General features: G+C 38.8%; 1 protein-coding gene across 1 annotated transcript; it reads left to right on the forward strand.

Moving 5' to 3' along the window:
* The first annotated feature begins 1,168 nt into the window (after nucleotides 1–1,168).
* FAM174A (family with sequence similarity 174 member A) lies at nucleotides 1,169–10,217 on the forward strand. The gene is made up of 3 exons (XM_059492949.1): nucleotides 1,169–1,479; nucleotides 6,136–6,276; nucleotides 9,761–10,217. The coding sequence occupies exons 1-3, from the start codon at nucleotides 1,169–1,171 to the stop codon at nucleotides 9,780–9,782; spliced, it is 474 nt and encodes a 157-aa protein (XP_059348932.1). The 3' UTR covers nucleotides 9,783–10,217.
* Nucleotides 10,218–19,945: the final 9,728 nt, after the last annotated feature.

Here is a 19,945-nt window from a genome sequence, read left to right on the forward strand (position 1 = left end):
GCAATGCTAAACTTGTTAACTTGTTAATAAGTAAACTAATCACTATTTTCACAGTATCTACATGTGATTTTATATGATTCAATATAATTGATATACAGTCAAGTTTAAGGCCACTGGGATAATGAGTCTGCGTCTGAACAAAATCTGGTTGTTGCCCATTACTTCAACTGCAGATATATATCTGCACAAGGCTTCTTTGCTACTCTGGCATTTTATACATTCCCTTTCACATCATGACAAATGTCAAAGAGCTGACCACCAATATAGAATTCTCATTCTGTAGGCACACTATACCCCTGAAATCTTTGCTGAAGTATACAGTAACAAACCAAACAAGCCAATAAAAAGAATCTTACAATGCATTCTAGCAGCTAAAGGATTCTATTCTATCGGGACAGCATTTAGTTGAGGAACAATGAGACACAAGAGCAATAAAATTCATGGAGAGTTACTCTGTAGCATCACCCTAAGTCAGGGTCTTGACATCCATGTTCATTGGCTTTGTAATACACTGACTGCTCCATCACCTTCAGTTGTGGTCCGTCTAGACCTTTCCTGATCTTTCCACCACTGAACACAGCTGAAGCAAAAATTAGAGTTTTCTGGACACTTTCAAAACCACTCTTTTGCTTTATTGTTGAGGAATATGTCTGCTGCAGGTAGCTCGGTAGTATCGGAGGACCAGGTCCTGCACCGTCAACAAACAAGACATGAGAGTGCTGTGGGAAATCCAGTCTGCGTGAGTGGGGCATGTGAGGAGATAAGCGAGGACACATCGGGCCACTTGAGCCGCCCATGTGAAGGCGACATTGGGAAGTGGCTGCCAGGGAGTCTCGTAAATAGTCACACTGGGAAGTTTCTTTAACATTTCTGCTTTCACTAAAGTCAGTTATAAAATTTCTGTTCTTTTGAACACAGAATCAGGGTAAAACAGAGGACTGGTAAAAAAAAAAAAAAAAAACTATCCCGCCTTAAATTTGTTACATTCGAAATAGCCCCTCACTCGCCCCCAAGCGCTACTGACCATCCAGAGAAAAAGAGGGGGACCCACGAAACAAATGTGGCGACACGGTGAGGGAATGGAGAAGCTTCCGCTTCCGGCGGCCTCACCGACGGCGGCAGGACCCAGCCGCACTGCGCGGCCGTACTGGGCGGGAGGCAGGGGGAGATGCGGTCGCCGGCGCTGCCGCAGCTCTTGGTGGGGCCGCTGCTGGTGTTGCTGGTGCTGCTGGACGCCGCCCGCTGCGCGGAGGCTGCGGCCCCTCACCCCCGGGACGCCGCCACCGCTTCTCCACGCTCAACGGAGGCGGCCGGCGGGGCCTCCACGCGGAGCAGCAGCAACAGTAGTAGCAGCAGCAGCCGCCTGGCCGAGGTGTCGGCGCCGCCCGAGCAGGGCCAGCCCATGACCCAGCGCGCCCTGTCCGTGCTGGTTCTGGCCAGCGCCGCCCTCATCGTCTACTTCGTGATCCGGACCGTGCGGTGAGGGCGGTGAGCGGACGTGTGGGCGCGGGGGCCGCAGCTACGCGGCCGGGGCTGCGGAGCGTGTCGGCCCCGCGCATCCTGAGGGGCCGGTCAGTAGCGCCCGACTGCTCTGAGAAGCTCCCGGTACCGCCTCCCCGGTGTGGGCGGGGAGCAGTTCGGTCTGCTCGGCTCGCGTCGCCGAGAATCGCGCATCATTGTTGGGTCTTTCCCGTCTCTCCTGTGCCCCCCGGGTGGACTTGTCACTGCTGGCATCCGTCAGCCCACCTAAATTTACTTTGTTTGTTCTTGGAGTGATTTTTGACCAGTTTGCAAACTTCTGTATCGCCAAACTACCAAAGTTGTCCTCCCCTACTTTGTCAATAAACAGTTTTCTTCTATGCTTTCTTTCACAGTTAAATTAATCTATTTTGTGTCTTTTAAAGAAAGCTTATGAAGCTTGCTACCATTTAGCTGCCTTTCTGTTTCTCATGGAAAATACTCTCCACGTAGCTCAATGTGCTTTTGCACAGTGTTTGTCCCTGTATTTTTTTTTTTTTTTTTTTGTCCTGGTAGTTTTTCTTCTTTCTCTCATGCTTTAATAACTTGAATTCTTCAGAGCAATGCCCAAATGTATGACTATGCATAAAGCACCTCAGTTATGGAGCAAGTTCTCCATGTACTTCTCATTACATTTAGATATACCCATTGTGTCTAATATCTGCATCATTTAGTTTAGAAAGGCAGTTGAAGGACTGTTTTGTGTATGTCATGTACTAAGATATGCAGTCCAAGTAAACCAGGATATTTTGATTGTTCCATGAATCTTGCAAATCACTCTTGAGAAGCCTTGAGGGCACTTATCAGTGTTAGTGTGTCTTGTAACACCAGCCTGTTGGATTTGGAGATGTGAGTAGTGCTGTCGAAAGGCCAAATAAATAAATACATAAAAGTCTGTCATGGGAGCAGCTGGAGAGGAAAATGATCATCTATTGTCATTATTTTCTGGATGAGTGGTAGTTACTTGATATTCTGGTTTTGGGAGTAGGATGCTGTTCTGCATTTGCAACTGGAGTGCTGCCTTCTAGGTGCTACTGTAAACTGGAAGCTTTACTTTATTCACATTATTCTGTAATTCTGTGGCATCTTGCTTCTGAACTTTAGAATAGGTAAATTGTATATTTTTGAATTTGAACTTGTAGCTGAAATGTTCTTGCAGTGGTTATATAAGAAATATAAGGATTAAGTGCAAATGACCCATTTTTTCGGATAGGTTTCCTTGGCACGAAGACATATCTTGTTGTAAGACAAAAACTTGTTGCAAAATTTCTATCAAGCTGCCAGCCCAGTGAATGAAGGGAAGAAAATGAGTGTAGCATTTCTGGATTTTAGTAAGGCTTTTGGTGCTGTTCTTCACAGTATCCTTCTGGACAAGCTCTGCAACTGTGGGGTGAGTAAATTTGCGGTGCACTGGAAGAAGAGACAGCTGAATGACGGGGCTCATGGGGTTGTAGTGAGGAGCAGTGCATCAGGCTGGTTCCCAGTCACCAGTGTTGTTCCTCAGTGCTCAGTTCTAGGGCCAGCTTTGCTCAGTACTCTTATCTGGAGACAGGAGTTGAATTGGCAATTAGCAACTTTGCGGATGATGCCAAACTGGGAGGTGCAATAGGCTCTCTCAAGGTGCGAGAGGCCTTGCATAGGGATCTAGGTAGATTGGCGCATTGGGCATTTACCAGTGGCAGGACATATAACAAGAACAAATGCAGGACACTAGTTTTATGTGGGAGAGAAGCGCCTGCAGAGCAGCCATGCATAGAGGGATCTCAGGCTGACAGCAAGCTCAAATATGAGCCAACATGTGCCCTGGCAGCCAAGAGGGCAACTTCACCCTTGGGTGGTTCTCACAAAGCCCAACCAAACAGTCAAGGGAGGAGATTGTCCAACTTTATTCAACATTGTCATGGCCTTCTTGTGAGTAACGGTGTGCAGAGTAAGTAGCACACCAAGGCACATGAATACAACCAGACTGGGGAACCAAGCTGATTAAAGAGTTGGAAGGCCTGTCCTGTTGAGGAGCGGCTGAGGATTGAGTTGGTCTACTTTGGAATAGAAAAGGCCTGAGGGGTGACCTCATTGCTCCCTGAGGTTCCATTGGTCCCTGAGGAAGGAGATGCTTATCCCTTCCTGCTGACATCCATCTACAGGATGCATGGGAATGATTCATAGTTGCACCAAGAGAGGTATAAATTGGACGTTAGGAAGCATTTTTTTACTGGTAGGGTGGTCAATGACTGGAACAAGCTTCTTAGAAAGGGGATCAGTGTTTAAGATGCATTTGGACAATACCCATGGTATCATGCTTTAAATTTTGGGTTGATCAGGCAGTTGACTTGATAGTAGTTGTAGGTCCCTTCCAACTGAGCAGTTGACAGTCACAGAGTAGAAGATCTTTTGTTAACACTCAGGACACTGCATTAGAGTCATGGCTGTGAGCATACATGCATGTTGCATAAGCATCTCCAGTATTCCTGTTGCTGTAATTTGTAAACTACTTCTTAGATAGAGAAGGGTTTGAGTCTCAAGTAATTAGTGTATCTTTTTTCAACAGGATTTGCTTAAATCTAAAATCTGTGATAGCTTTCTGATAAGTTTTATTTGCTTTTTCTACCATCTAGACATTTGCTATGATTGTCTTAGGTCACTCTCAAATCACAGTAGCTACTCACTTTCCATTTTAACCCATTAAGGGAAAAAGGTAAAATGTAAAGTGAGATTGACAGAAATACTGACTGTATGAGTAGCATTTACTACCTCTTCTTAATTTCTTTTTTTGTGTGTGTGTTTAAAATAGTTTCTTATCTGCTAGGATATCCACAATGCTTCTCCTAGTTCCAATTGCTTAACCTCTACTTTAGTGAAAACCAAAAGGCACAATATGTAAGAAACAACCCTATTTTTCATCATACTGTCATCTTAAAAGTTTTAGAATTTTGTTCTACTTGGTGCTTTGTAGTGTACAACTTCTTTCTATGTTGAGGAATAAAGAACAGATGAAATAAATTAAGAACTTGGAAGGGACTTTGTCTTGAACTGAAAGGTGAAAATTTTGGTTTTGGTAGCAGTCAGCTTTAAATGAAAAAGCTGAGTATTTTGTTCTGGTCCAAAGCAGTTAAATGCCAGGGATAATAGTTGCTGCATTTTCATGTCAGTTGAGAGTGGAGGAAATGGCCGTGTTGATTGTTTCTTATAACATCAGAAATTTGAGAACTTTGAAGAATGGTATGTACTTTATCTCTTTCCCATTCTTACAAGGTTACATTTACTTCTCAATTCCAAAAGGAGATATATTTTATAGTTTGGAGTATAGTGAAAAGATAAACCAAGATTGAATGCTGTTGTGTGTTCTTTCAAGGTAGACTGAGTTTCAGGACAGGATTGGAAGCTGAGAATCTCAGTATTGTATTTGATACCTCTTACAAGATAGGTAAAATGCTCCCTAAATATGGGACAGAGAGATCATTATGCACAGTATACAATAATATAATGTATTATGTGTAGTATTATAGCAATACTAGAATATTGTAATATATTAGTAATTTTTTTTATATTTGCTCAGAAATACTCTGTGTTGAAGTTCCTGAATGTTGTAAACATGTTTGGTAGGCACCTAGCTTGGGGTTGCAGATTGTGGATTTTCTAAATGAATGACCTGTTACCACCTTTGTGTTTAGCACTAAGTACTTAGACACAAATTATTTCCCTTTTTTTTAAGTCCTATAGCTTTCATGTAATTGTTAGCCAGTTACTGAAAATTACTCTGTCAGCATTCTGTAAACAGATGTCTTTGCACAGTGTTTGGTGAGTGGCTACTGGTCTGAGCTCTGGAACTTGAGCAAGGCTTGTTCCATGAGTTAAAGAGTAGTTCTGGAAAGTCAAATAGAATGGTTCATTGTGTGACTGATGCACACAGGATCCAGGCCTATGCAGCAAAACTGTGGAGAGTGACAAAAGCAGATGCACACAGTCTGCTTGTCTCTGATAAGCTCTGTGCCTTAATCCTGAAACATGAGTTACCGCCTCTTCCTTCCATACTTTGTGAAGCAGACAAGACATTGACTCTACAAGATCTGTCTTATTCAAAAGTGTAATTATAGGCAATTTTTAAAACTTGATATATATAAAAAATTTCACAAATTATAATAAAAATTTCAAGTGTGACAAAAGTAGTGTCAGCCATTACTTGTGTTACAAGTTATAGCTTTGCTATATAGCTGTGTTTGGTTTCTACCTGATTTGATCTGCTATTATTTACAGATGTGTAAGGCACGTAGAGAATATGTAGCAAGGCAATTTTTTTCTCAGTAAAAGTATGTTTGAAGTATGCTTTTGCATATTTTTTTATATGGTTCTTATATTTAGATGCTAAGTGCCATTTTGTATTCACTGCATTAATCCTGTACAAAACTACAGATGACACTCTTAGTGGCCTTAATAATTTAATGTAAACTGTTGACGCTTAAAATTTTCTGACCTCTGAATTTCATAGAGCTAAGTGTGTACGCTTATCATAGGTTTTAGAAAACTTACACTAATTATCAATATAGCAGTATTTTACATTATTGGATCAGAAAGTAGCAAAAGATTTACATTACTTGAATGTTCTAAAATACTTTTCAGGCTCAGAAGGCAAAATAGGAAAACCCGAAGATATGGAGTTTTGGATATGAACATAGAAAACATGGAGCTGACCCCATTAGAACAAGATGATGATGATGATGATGATGATACAACACTGTTTGATGCCAGCCATCCTCGAAGGTTTGTATTTAGAACCTGAATGTACTTCTAGCCATAGAAGTGAAGGAGTGTGGGTGATAAGCAGTTTCTCTGAGAAAGCTCACTACTGTGTTTCATATGCATAGTTGGAGAAGGGATGTCAAGATCACTTGAATTTTAAATGGGCAAGAATTTAGTGGGCAAGAAGATAAACACCATTTGTCTTCAACATGTGGGTTCCAGAGAAATTCGGAGGAAGGTAGGATATTTTTGTTACAAAGAGTGTCACTGAAGTTAATGTTAAGTCAACAGCTAGCTTTTATCTTTCTCTTTTCTTTTTTTTTTCCTAATTTAAATGCTCCTCAGTTTTTCCTGTGTATTTTCACCTATGAGTTCTGCTTCAAGCAGCTTTGCTCATTCTGCTTTCTTATGGCTAAAGTAGTCAGCAGTTGGTGATGATCCTGCACCAGATTTTACATTTGGTACTGCTGTACTGAAAGATTCATATTCTTAAGCTATTCTCGGAAATTTTGTAGATACAGGAAAATTTTGTTGTATTTTGTTTGAACTTCCAAACCCAAATTTTGTTTGAGCTTTCATTCTGTTTCCTTAGTGTCCTTAAACATAATAAATTAAAATTTAAATTTATGCAATTCATACTTAAATTTTTCCTTATTGAGTAATGCCATCACATTGCATGTGTGAAGATGCAGTAAAAATAGTTGATGGGATTGTCATAGCTCATAGTAAGGGCTCTTTGACTATTGTCAAGTATAAGAAGAGATCAGACGAGTTCTTCCAGTCACAGCAAGTAAGTGATTCACACTGCTTAATGTGAAATCAGATTCAGATCTCAAGCAAGTTGGATAAATGCAATACATGATGTCTCGGATTAAAAGTATTGGAGTAGTGAGTCAGGTGTTCTACAGTTTATCAGGAGGAAATTTGTATGCAGTTCCGGCACTTGAAGAGAAATGTTCAGTCTTCTTTAACTTTGTCGCCTTAATGGGAATCTTTCTGATTTAATTGTTTTCAAAAGTCGAAGCCTCTCTTGTTTTTTTCTCTCCCATACAATAGATTAAAATAGCTAGAGTATCTCTACTTAGCATTCCTCTGCATTTTAAAATTATGTTACATTTACCATTACTCTTTGTTACTAGTCTTGTTCCAGTACACATATATATATTTTACATATATAATATATATATTATACATATATAATATATATATTTACATATGTGTATACACTCACACATATGTAAAATATAATTGCTAATTGTCACATTATATCCAAGAATTCCCTCAATGTCTTCTTTAAATCTTTTAGCTTCTCTTGTAATTCAGCATACTTGTTGACGTTAAGGTATTTGTTGACAAGTTAACGTGATACTCTTTATAAATGCTTATTTACAGGAGTATCAGCTATATTTTTTAGCAGGAAGTAAAATTATAATCTCGGTAGTCATCATTAACAAACAGTATTACACAATTACAACTTTCGGAGAGCCTATTTCTGATTTTTCTGCCTTCCTGTTTCCTAAACACTTCATTTTGAAGGAGCAGAAAAATTTGTTGAAGTATTTCATAGTAGAAGTATCTAAACTGTTGTTTCAATAGTGCTCTGAAAGTTTGTGCCTAAATTATTGAAGTTCTTGTTTTGATACTGGGAACTCAGGAAAACAAGGACTTCAGTTAGATTTAGTGAAGATGGTGAATTTTCTCTGGTTTTGTATATTGATATCTTCCTGTGTTCTCTTTTATGGGGAGAAGCTCATAAAATTTTAAGAGCTACTTTTTATTTGAAGTAGTGTTCATGGGTAGGATGAAAGCAGGGCTGAACAATGTGAATTTACTCCACAAATCTCTGTACAGCAGCTTGATAAAATGGTGTTAAAAATTTGCAAAGATACATCCATCATTGCTGGGAGGATAGTTTGAAAACTAGAGTGCTTGAATTATTTTATTTTTTTAATCTTGATTGGGAATGTACTTTATAAAGTTAATTTATTGCACCCTTGTTTCAACCTGTTTGCATCTGAACTGAAGCTTAGTAATCAGTCTTCACGTTGCTGCTTAAGCACAATGGCCAAAGGGAATACTTAGGCCAAAATGCCTAAGTAAGCAAAGAAACTTGATGCTGAGGACAACATCATGAAAATGATAGTCACATATTCCTGGGAGATTTCATTACACTTTGTTCTGACATTTATAGTAATTCAGAGTTATGGTTGACTGGGGTTTTTTTAAGATAGCTTAAATACATAGTCAGGCATGGAACCTGGGAACAAGGAAGAGAGGCTTTTGGTAAATGAAACTTTTTTGAGTTTAGTGCTTTGTTAAGTAAAGAACAGTTGCAATTTGACTTTACTTAGACTCAACAGTTGAGCTGATTTAGTGCTTAAGTTTCTTTCCCTTGTAATGGAAGGCACCAAAAAACATAGCAGTTACAGGAAATTCTTATCTCCATGTTAATTTATATTTGTTAGTGACACCAAAGTAGTCAAGTTTTGGTATATATATAAAAGTATTGTTTTATATATAAAATATGTCTTTTTTCCTAATTTCTTTGTGACCTGTTAAAAGACTGTAGTGGCACCTGGTCTGCTTTCATTTTTCTTGCTTGCAAATATTAAGCTTTTTTTAAGGTAATACTCTACTCTAAATAGTATGCCTATATTAGAAATCCCTGTAGGCTTATTTTGGTTAACTGTATTAGACCCTTTGCAGGACTAGGTAGAGAAACTGGCTTCTCTCCTAAAAATCACCATAGTAATGTTAGTATACTGGTGTCCAGATACATTACTGCTTTCAAGGGTTGCTGTTTTCTTTCGGAGCTGTATGAAAAAAGGTCCCCAGTGCCCTCCGCTGTAGCATAGACACAATTTAAGTGTACTCCCACTGTCATCATCATCCATGTTACTAGTCTCTGTGCTGCAGCTGTTTACCAAAACAGTGGGTTTTAGCCAGTTTGCTCAATAGCTTATTATTAAATGCCCAAGTGTGAAATTCTGGCCTTTGGTCTCTCGAATACAACTTTACATACGTGCTAACGGAGGAACAGTATACTATTAGCACATGTTTGTTTTTCAAATTTATATCACACTACTAGTTTACAATCCTCATTTTATGGCTTCACACAGAACCTACTTGCTCAGTGCTGCAAGTCACAAGGAGAGAAATTTACTCAATTTATTTGTAGTATTCCATAACTGAAATGCTACTAAGACTTGCCAGAGTTTCAGTAGGAACTCAGGAGTCTTGAGGATTCAAAAATATATTCATCATGATAAATCCCTTTTTATTTTTGTAAATGAGTTTTCTCTCTATTTGGAAAGGTTAAATGAATGCAGGTTTATGGTACTTTGCTTCACAGTAATATGGTAACTATGAGTTTTTCCAGTCAAATTTAATAATAAAATGTCATGTCTCTCTGGGTTCTTTCATAATGTGTCATCTTTAAAAATGTAGGCTAAATTCACCTTGAAACAGGGCATTCAGATTAATGCATCTGTTTCTTCTATTGTAGAGAAGTACGTGCCTTTCATTGAAAGAACTTAATCTTAGAACCAGAGAAGGAGACTGCTTCATGGGAGAAATAAGAAGCAAGAGGGTATGCAAGTGGGGAGGAACTAATTTAATTTGTGTATTTTGGCATCCTTAATATCTTGCAATAAGTAATGTATCAATTTGTTGTATCTTTTTGTATATAGAGATTCTCAATATGTAGCTTAGGGGAAGAGAGTACTAACTGTGATAAGATAAAAACCTATTTAAAATGCAGAATCCTTGTAAAACAGGGTATTTTTTGCTTGTTAGAAGTCTTGTATGCCATTAAGCATGGTATACACTTTTTTCCTACAGTAACCTGGAATGTTAATTTTTTCTTCTGATATTAAATTGTAAGTAAATAAAGCCACTGTGGAACTTCTCAGAATTGTTAGAACATGATTTTAATTGAGTAGATGATTTATTGTTTACCAATAAAAAGCCAAACCACTGCCTTCTGTGTTGAGAATTTAAACAACTGAATTAACATGTTTTGTTCATGTAAACTTCAGTGAAAAAATAAAATGTGTTTACAGTGCTCCTAGCATTTAGTATGATGCTCCAACACTATATGTTTTAAGGATACTTGGGATATTAATATAATTATGTAAAACATGGTATTGCAACATCTTGCTGTTGAGACTCCTGATTGCAACTGTTGAGTTAATTTTTTGTGAGATCTGTCTTCAACTTGTGTAAACAGATGTGGCTCAGTGACTTTTGGATCTTGCTGTGTGATGTCAGTATTCAGACCTGTAGTGAAGCAGGGGTAAGCCTTTGGGAAAATTCTAAATATTCTGTAACTCTAAAATGAAACACTGACATCAGAAGCAGCTATTACTGAAATGTGTGGTAGTACTTTCATGAATGTAGTCAACATAGAGCAGTTCTGTTTAGTTTTTGGCTAGTGCCATAAAAATTAGAACAGTTGTTAAGACCTGGAAGATACACTTTTTAAAATGTGTTGCAGTTTCCACCATAATCCTGATAATGTAAACAAAATGTTGTTCAAATTCTAGTTTAGAATTAATGTGTAATTTTTTGCTAATTCCTTATATACATATATTTCAAGGCATAAGCTTTCTACAGCAGTATTGGTGGGGGTGACTATGTATCCTAAAAGTGCCTGAGTTGTGGGTTACAGAGAAAGAGGAATAATTTTTCCTGATTCTTCACCCTCTTGGTGTTTGAACAATATTGGAGTACCTTTCTTTGAGGTCATTTCAACAGTGACAGGGTGGGGAGGGAGTCTGCTGTAGATTTTCTTTACTTCTGCCAACTGATCTGTTATATTGAAACCTTCTTACTGCACTAATAATAGCTCAGATGAGGTCAAATCAGCCTCCCAAGGTAATTTTTACCTACAGCTGCCCACGTGCCACATACAGCTAGGAAATAGATTGTATTTATAATAAATGTAAGGTTTTATTTTGCTTCCTATTGTATCTAACTTTTTCTGCTTACATGTAAAGATAAAACTGAAATGGAAATACAACACTAATTCTTGGAACTGCTTAGTTGAGGAATCTGGAGACTTAGTAAAGAATAACTGGGTTGTAGACTGCAGGTGAGAGAACCATGAATGATAGAAGGCAAAGTATGCTGTTTCCATATATAGAGGGGACCATCAATGTTAAACTAAACATAAGTGAAATCTTACAGAAGTATAGACTGTCTTCCTGACATCCTGGAATTCAAACCTGTAGAATCTTTCTAGGCTTTCAGCCACTCTGAAGAGGTGTTATGCACAGATATTTGAACTGTTTAAGCAAGTTAAAATCACTGGAAATGCAATCACTCTTTAGGCTCTTGTATATGCTGCAGGTAGACTTTTATGTTTTCCTGCAGAAAAAAATAAAATTGAGCAGATTATTTATGTTTCCAAACAAATTTTGTGATGGAAAATTAAAATCAAAAATTTTATATAGGCTTCTTTCACCAATGCCTCCAAAATTATGAGGCTCTATTTACAGGAAAACCATCTGTAAAGCAATCATACAACTGGTATGGAGTTTTAGGAACAGTTTTGATTTCTGATATGTCCAATACCATGTGGTTGATGGAGCAAGCTTCCTTGGCCTAACTCAGCTTGTATCTAATTTAAGTAGCTGAATTGGTTGTCATTGCATTTGCAGACACTTGTAAGAAAATAATAATGGTTTTGTATATCTTGGTCTTAACTGTTGGAAATTGCAGCTGTGAGTTATGTACAGCCTCTGTTGATAGGTGTAACACCATCAGTACCATTTCCAACTACTTCTGAAAAGCTGTTCTTAGATCTGTTCTGACATACTTTCAAAAATGTGGTAAAGAATATGCCCCCACAGAGGCCAGTAACTGACCCATACATAAACAGAACTGAAGTTTATTTATCACTTAACAAAAATGACCACAAGTAATTATGAAATGTGTAACTAAGTAGCTGTGTATGGAAAATTTTATCCCCATTTGAACTAAAATATTAATAGGCTAGTAAAGAATGTGAGGTGATCTGCTGATGTAAAACTCCTTGAAGATAGGAGATAGCCCAAGTTTAATGAGAAATAAACTGGGAGAGAGGCTAGATTTCTTTTATAACTTGAATTTCTGAAGACAGAAGATGGAATGTGGAGAAGAATCTTGGAAAATTGAAAAAAAGAATAATGTTTAAAGATACTTTTACAAGTTTTACAGTATTAAGGCTATCACAGCATATCTATTACTGTATGTTAGGGCTTTGTTACTTTTTTTTCCTTCGCTACTGTAATTTGACGCACAGCTTGCACAAGAATATGTAGTTCCTGATCAAATCTGAATATATTAGTTCAGTGCATTGATAGGATAATGGAGCGGGCACCCTGTGATACCAGGAAGGGATCCAAGCACGAGAAATCCATGTGACTGAAGAGGCAGAAAGCATTTTTATTTTTTGTGTTGACCAGTAAGAGCCAGGAACAATCTTTTAATATGTAAGCCAACTGAAAAACTTTAGCCTCAAAAGACCCAGTATGAGTGGACTGCTTCATAGTTTCAGAATAGACTTCTGTTTGCTACAGGTGTCTTGTTTCATGGTACTACTGATGATGGTATTCCAAACTGTTATCTGTTAAACCTCTGCAGAATTGATCCAACGCTCTGGGGTAGTGTCCTCTGATGAGATTTTTGTGTGATTTTTCTCTGTCCAAGTGGCTTGCACGCTATTTAGTTTCCATCTTGAAACATTCTTATTTTAAGAAATTATAAAACAAGAAGATTTCTTCAAGGTATTATCAAGATGGATGGATAAGTTTAAGATTTTACTACAAGATACAGGGAAGGTTCTTAAATCATGAAATCTTTTGGGTGTAATTTCCTGCTTTCTTCAGCTGGGAAAGTATGAGCCTATATTTTTCACATAAGCCTTTTCAATGCTTAAGACAGTATGCTTTGTATAAAATGCAATATATAATGTTTTCCTAAGTGTGGACATATGAATCAAATGCACAGTAAGTAAATTTGCTGTTGCAACTAATCTAGGAGGAGCTGTGAGCTCAAGGGTAGAGGGACCTTACAGATCTGATTAGACTATAGAGCAGGATCACCAGATGTATGAAATTTAATAAAGAGCAAGTGCCAGATTCTCCAAATGAAATGAGATAATAATACATACAAACTGGGGGACAAGAGGCTGAAGAGCAGCCCTGCAGAAAGATATCTGAGGATTTGAGTTAATGGCAAGCTGAAAAGGAGTCACCAGCACCCTGGCAGGCAGTAGCCTTTCCTTGAGGGACTTCAACCACAGGGAGGAATGACCCATACTGCAGCAGTTTGGGGAGGGCCAACTGTGTCCTGGGGTGCATCTGGGCAAGGGCAAGGGAGGGGCTTGTCCCACTCTGCTCTGTTTTGAGCACCATAATATGAGAAGGACAGGGAACTGTTGCTTTGTTCAGCTTGGAAAAGAGAAGGCAGCAGGCTAGAGGGGCAGCAGAGTGGGAGATGTTGATGTCTCTCCTGACCAGTGAAAGGGGATGGGAATGAGGTTGCATCCAGCGCAGTTCAGGTTGGGCGTTGCTGTAGTCTGGGTTCAAAAGTTATGCCAGTTCCTTCTGATACCTATTTGTATCAATATAGGTATATGGGCACTTTGTTTATCAATTTTCTTTCTTAAGTTTAGTCCTGTTTAATAGAAACATTCATTTATATTAGCTTCAGTAAACTTGGTCCATAAAGACAGAGGGTGAAAAAGTACACATTCTCACCCAAGCATTTAATTGTTCATGTTTTAAAGAAAAGTTAGTTTCAGTTCACCAGCGGACTGGATCATGCATTGTATAAAGAAGTACTCATTTTTAAGAAACAAATTCTTTATTACTCACAGTTTTTTCTTAAAAAAAGAAAATAAATCCAGCCAAAAGTCTGTAGGTAAGGTAAATGGCATTTATGAAGAATCTTAAAGAAACTTCTTCAAGAGATTACATTATTGAAAGGTCTAATTGCCACATTTTGAGCCTTGGGAGATTTCATAGGGAATATGTTTGCACTGGTATTACTCCTTTTACCTGCCTTGGGCATTGTCCAAAAAGAGATGTGTGACTTTGTAGATTTCTATTCAGACCAAACACAGTCATTTTTATTCTGTGCTCTGATAGAGTCCAAAAGCCTCTCATCTTTCTAAACAGAAAACACAGTTTTTCAAAGATAAAGTTTTACAAATTAAACCTGCTGAATCAAAGCAGACATATACATCAGCATTTTTGTGATGTTTCTGAGAGTTAATAGTACACTTGCAGTAAGAAGATTGCTCAGATAGCTGGTGAAATTTAATTCAAAGTTCACTGTCCAGTTTCACTGTCCATTCTATCAGATCTTTAATTTTGCCTTTCCCGATATGAAATCTAAATCTTGTTTCTAGTAATTTTAAGCCTATTGCACTGAAACTACAGTGAAGGGTAAAAAGAGCTTTGTTCTATGGCATATCTGCCACTTCTTTCAAGATCATAATATTGATCCATCTTGTCTGAACAAGACACCCTCAGTTTCTTTTCTCTTCTATTGGTTTTGCATTGGTTTTTGGTAGGAGGGGGTGCTACAGGGGTGGCTCCTGTGAGAAACTGCTAGAAGCTTCCATCACGTTCAGCAGTGCCAATCCCTGGTGTCTACAAAGATAAACATGCTGGTCAAGCCTAGGCCAGTTAAAAATGGTGGTAATGCCTCTGTGATAACACATTTAAGAAGAAAGATAAACAAAAAATTGTTGAACAGTTTTAATTCCAGCCAGAGGAGAGCAGGATGAGAACATGTGAGAAGACCAACTATGCAGACCATAAGGTCAGTGGAGGACGAGATGGAGGAGGTGCACCATGTGCTGGAGCTGAGATTCATCTGTAGGTTGTGATGAAGACCATTGTGAAGCAGCTGTGTCCCTGTAGCCCATGGAGGTCCATGGGTATGCAGAGATCCACCTGCAGCCCATGGAAGAGCCCTCACCAAAGCAGGTGGATGTCTGGGAGGGAGTTGTGATCCTGTGGGAGATCTGTGCTGGAGTAGCCTTTCCTTGAGGGACTTCAACCCCAGGGAGGAGTGACCCATACTGCAGCAGTTTGGGGAGGATAGCTGCCTGTGGGGTGGACTCACATTGCAGCAGATTGCAGAGAGCTGTTGCTTGTGAGATGGAGTGACGTCAGAGAAGTTCACGGAGAACTGGGAGAGTCCCCATGATGTATCAGTGGAATGGCTTCTCTTCCTGAGCAGCAGGAGAAGCCACAGGAGATGAGCTGAACATGAGCCCCATTCCATGTCTCCTTGCACTGCTGGGGTAGGAGATAGAGCTAAGAAAGAGGCAGGGCTGGGGTGAAGGTGGTTTTAAGGGCTTGTTTTACTTCTCATTATCTTGCTCTGATTTTTTTTTTTTTTTTTTTTTTTTTTTTTGTAAGTAATAAATTCACCTAATATCCCTAAGCTGAGCCTGTTTTGCCCATGATGGTATTTGAAGAGGGGTCTCTCCTGGTCCTTATCTCAACCCCTGAACTCTTTGTTATATTTTCTCTCCTGTGTCCAGCTGCAGAGGGAAGTTAATGAACAGCTTTCATTGGTGCCTGCCATTTGGCCCATGTTGATCCACAACAACCTCCCAAGATAGTTTTTGACAAGCCTGCTTAGTATGCCTGCAAATCCTGCATCTAAGTCATCTCTGATGACATTGAAGAGTACTGGGTCTGGAATGGAGCACTGTGGAACCCCACTGGTGTCAGATCACCAGTCTCATGTCACCCTATTCATTGTCACCCACTGTGCCCAACCCACGAGCCAGTTGCTGTGCTTGTGATGATGTGTTCATCCAGCTGAGTGCTGGACATTTTGTCCAGGACACTGTGAAAAACAGCATTTATGACTACTGAAATCCAAAACTATGATTACATTAACTGTCTTCCCTTGATCGAGGAGGTGGAGAATCTTGTAATGAATGGGTATCAGAAGGACTTTCTCCTCATGAACCCGTGCTGGCTGTGAATGATGACTGTGATGTCCTTCAGGTATTTTTCAATAACTCACAGAATAATCTTCCCAGATTTTGCCAGGCATTGAAGTGAGACTGACGGGTGGGTGGTTACAAGGGTCATTCCTCTTGCCCTTCTTGAAAATTGGGATGTTAGCCAGCTTTCAGTTATCTGGGACCTTCTGTGATTCTATGTTTCTATGAGTATATGCTGATGGAAACACATACAAAGGTTGTGCAGCTGTCATACTTTTGGTCTTGAGTTGTATAAATAATTTCCCTTCTTCCTCTATCCATATAAAAGATAAGTTACTAAATTTTCAATTTTAGCTCTCTAAATAGCTTCAGTTGACTTAGAGCCTTAGATTTTGTAGCAGCTTCAGAACCATTTGATACTAGAAAGTAAATGCAGGAAATAGGGCTCTAAATTTAATATGGGTAATAATGGGTACATTATTATGGGTAATTATGTACCCATAATTAATATGAGTGTGCATCTGCTTTATATCTGCAAGTAGGATACATGTTCTAGGCCTTGTTCTGTCCAAGCTGGACATGACAGCATTCATTTTCCCAGAGGCAATGTAAGACCAGGGCTTATTTGCCTGAGCAGCTGTGGTGCTTCTGGCCCAGTTTTTTATGTTTTCCACTAACATACCATGAAATACCTGAACGCCAGTAGCGATATTGATTTAACTGAAGTATTTGTAGTCTTTTGGATATAAGTAGTACTCATTAAGATTTTAATTTATAATATTGGCAACTCTAGCTGTCCCCAAGAAAAACCCTTAAATTCACTTGTGTTGGTGTAAGTTTCAAGAAAAAGAAAGCTAAAGGAGGACATATTAAAAAATTGTAAATCATAAAATATGGTATTTATTCTTTTATTTGAATGCAAACTCTGTTGTCCTTGGTGCTGATACATGTCTTCAGTACCTATGAAACTGAAATATTTCCCTCATTTTTTAATATTGTAAATGCTATTCTGCCCATTTGCATTACTAGATACCATAAATAAGAAATAAAATAATTTGTAATGTTTCAAATTTTAAATGAAAATTTTAAAAATCATGTTAGATTCAGTTTTGTTTTCTTTCTAAATTCATAAAAGGGCAAAATTATGATTAAAACTGCAAGTTTTGGGGTTTTATCTGTGTGTTGTTGCTGTGGTAACTGTTCTGTCACGTCAACTGTGGTCTTAAGTACAAAGTATAGTGAAAAAAATGTACCAACGCCCCTTATACCAAAGTGTGAGACTTGTCTTGAATATGACATTCCACAGCAAAATCTTGTTGAAAGATTTAGGATTGTCTTTTGTTTCTTTTCTTGCAGCAAACACAAGTCCAGTTTTGGGTAGCATATGTACCATTCTCCAGTGAGCAAAAGCAAGGGAAGGCTAGTGTGAATATGTTTTATTCAGCAAAGTTAAATCTACAGCTTCTTAAAATCTTTCTGTGGTTAAATGGCAAGATGATAATAATTTCATACTTTCAGAATTAATTTGAATATTTTGTTCAGAAACTACCTAAAGTCTAAGACTGACAATGGACTACAAGCCTTTTATGTAGAAGCATTATAAACTTGGCTAATGCTTTACTATGAAGTTGCAACTCTTAAAGGGTGAAAGAAGAGAGCATATGCTTTGTCCAAGGTTAGCCCTTGATCAACCACCATTTTGGGCTGTTAAATAGACTGACCTGTTTTGACTGTTGCTGCATGTGTCAATAATGTCCTTTGCACTTTTCAAAACTGATGACACTTAATCCTAGAAATATTCGTGGCAGACTTCTCAGGGACTCTATGCCCATACACTGAAAGGCAACATCCCCTTAAAAATTCTGCAGCAAGGCTTCCAAGTGTGTCTCTTTTCTTCCTAGCTAGTAATCAGGAATCTGGTTCCTATGTTGCTATTTAATCTCAGTAAGAGGTTATATGGAGGACATAGATGTGTTATAAAACTTAACTAGCATGGCAAAGTAATATTTTCTAGTTACTTCCACCATCGTGAAGTTTACAGAATAAACTGACTCCAGCAAGACATTCACTGGAGTGTTGATTGTGGGAAGAAGGTGAGAGTTTCCCTTGCCTGTTGCAGAAATACAGGAGGAGGGTCAACATTCAGCCTGTATTGCCTGAATCTCAGTAATTCTGTTACCAACTATGGCAAAAACAGAAGTGTTCACAGGCTTTTCCCCTGAGGATATTTCTGAATAATGTCAGTGATATATCTGACACAGATGTGGGGCAGGTATCCTATCATCATTGACAGAGCATCCATCTACTAACATTACCAGCCAAAACCAAGTGCCCACTTTATTGGAGTTACTGCCAAACAGTGAAATGTTCCTTCTGAAATGCATCACCTGACACTCTACTACTAGCTCTTGCTAAGATGGCTGCTAGCCCAAGACTCTTTTTTTTCTTTATTTTGACTATTTGCTGTCAGACAGCTTGGACTTCTCTTCAGCAGCAGTTCCTAAGCTGAATTGTAATCAGCCAGGCTTCCTCTTCCTTATCAAGCCAAGCACTCAAGAAACGCATTTGATTTAGGATTTTGTGGATTTTTCCCCAGGGCCAGTGTAACCCCAAAAAGGTCCCCTCTAGCCATTCTGTGAAGCTGCTGTGAAGAAAGGTTTAGTCAAAGCAGGCAACCTCTGTAAGCAACTCCTACTAACATGAGAGGACAGTAGCCTTCAGTTATAAACAACTATCAGTAGAACATGGATGAACTGCTGCTAATATATTTTGTCCCCTTTTATTGTAAATTTAAGTACACTTTTAGCACTTTTAGCAATAAAGTAGTTGCATGTTACAACATACAGGTTTTTTGTCTTAGGAAGGCATTTGTTTTCTTTCTGTCTGTGACTTGTAAATGCTGCATTTTATGATGTTCTGCTGTCAGCTTCTCAAGAACAAGAGGCTGTGTCCAGATCACTTAAAGGAATGTGAAATGAATTGGACTGCAGTGGAATATGAAGAGGCCTTTGAGGACTCATGAAAGGAATGGAAAGGTGAACCTTCTTGCATAGGTATCATTCAGAGGTGCTGTTAATGACTATATGAACCAAATGATTGCATTTTGCTGGACTATAAACATTTCCATGTCTTGCCTTCTTCCTTCTTTCCTCCTTCCTCTCTGCCTTCCTTTCTCTTTCAACAAGGAAACCCTCTTCTGTTGTTTAGTAAGTGCTGACAAGGAAACATATGCTTCCTATGAAAGGCTTTCCCAAGCACAATCACTATCCAGAATCAAAGTCAACCTGCCAGACACCAGGCTTTAGGTTTCCCATCCCTCATGTGTGCATGGGAATGCCTGGGGGCTCAGTTCATGGTCACCTGGCAGAAATTAAGGACCCACTATTTCCAGTAGCATTGATGATTAGAATTAGAGCCATGTTAGCCACTGGAACAGTAGTAGTAGTAAGGTAATGCTGTTGACAATGTTGTAGTTGATGTCTTATGTTTGGAACAGGTGCCAATTTATCTCAGGAGACAACTGCTAGAGTTCTGACATGATACACAACAGTATTTACAGCCAGTATCTTCATGTGAGTGTGAATGAAACAGTTCTGCTGAGACACTGCTATGACCTCACTGTTCTTTTGATTGAGACTCCAGGCTCCCTGTGTTCGTCACTGGATTTCTTTCTATAGGCCTGCATGATACGTGTCCTGAATTCTGTGGCACTTACACTAAATATTTCAGGTGGTG

Source organism: Ammospiza nelsoni, chromosome Z (assembly GCF_027579445.1).
Source record: "Ammospiza nelsoni isolate bAmmNel1 chromosome Z, bAmmNel1.pri, whole genome shotgun sequence".
Classification (NCBI taxonomy): Eukaryota; Metazoa; Chordata; class Aves; order Passeriformes; family Passerellidae; genus Ammospiza; species Ammospiza nelsoni.

Coding starts and splice junctions, on each gene's coding strand:
- FAM174A (XM_059492949.1), top strand. CDS start 1,169: ATGCGGTCGCCGGCGCTGCCGCAGCTCTTGGTGGGGCCGCTGCTGGTG. Junction 1,480..6,135: donor TTCGTGATCCGGACCGTGCG/GTGAGGGCGGTG, acceptor AATACTTTTCAG/GCTCAGAAGGCAAAATAGGA. Junction 6,277..9,760: donor GATGCCAGCCATCCTCGAAG/GTTTGTATTTAG, acceptor CTTCTATTGTAG/AGAAGTACGTGCCTTTCATT.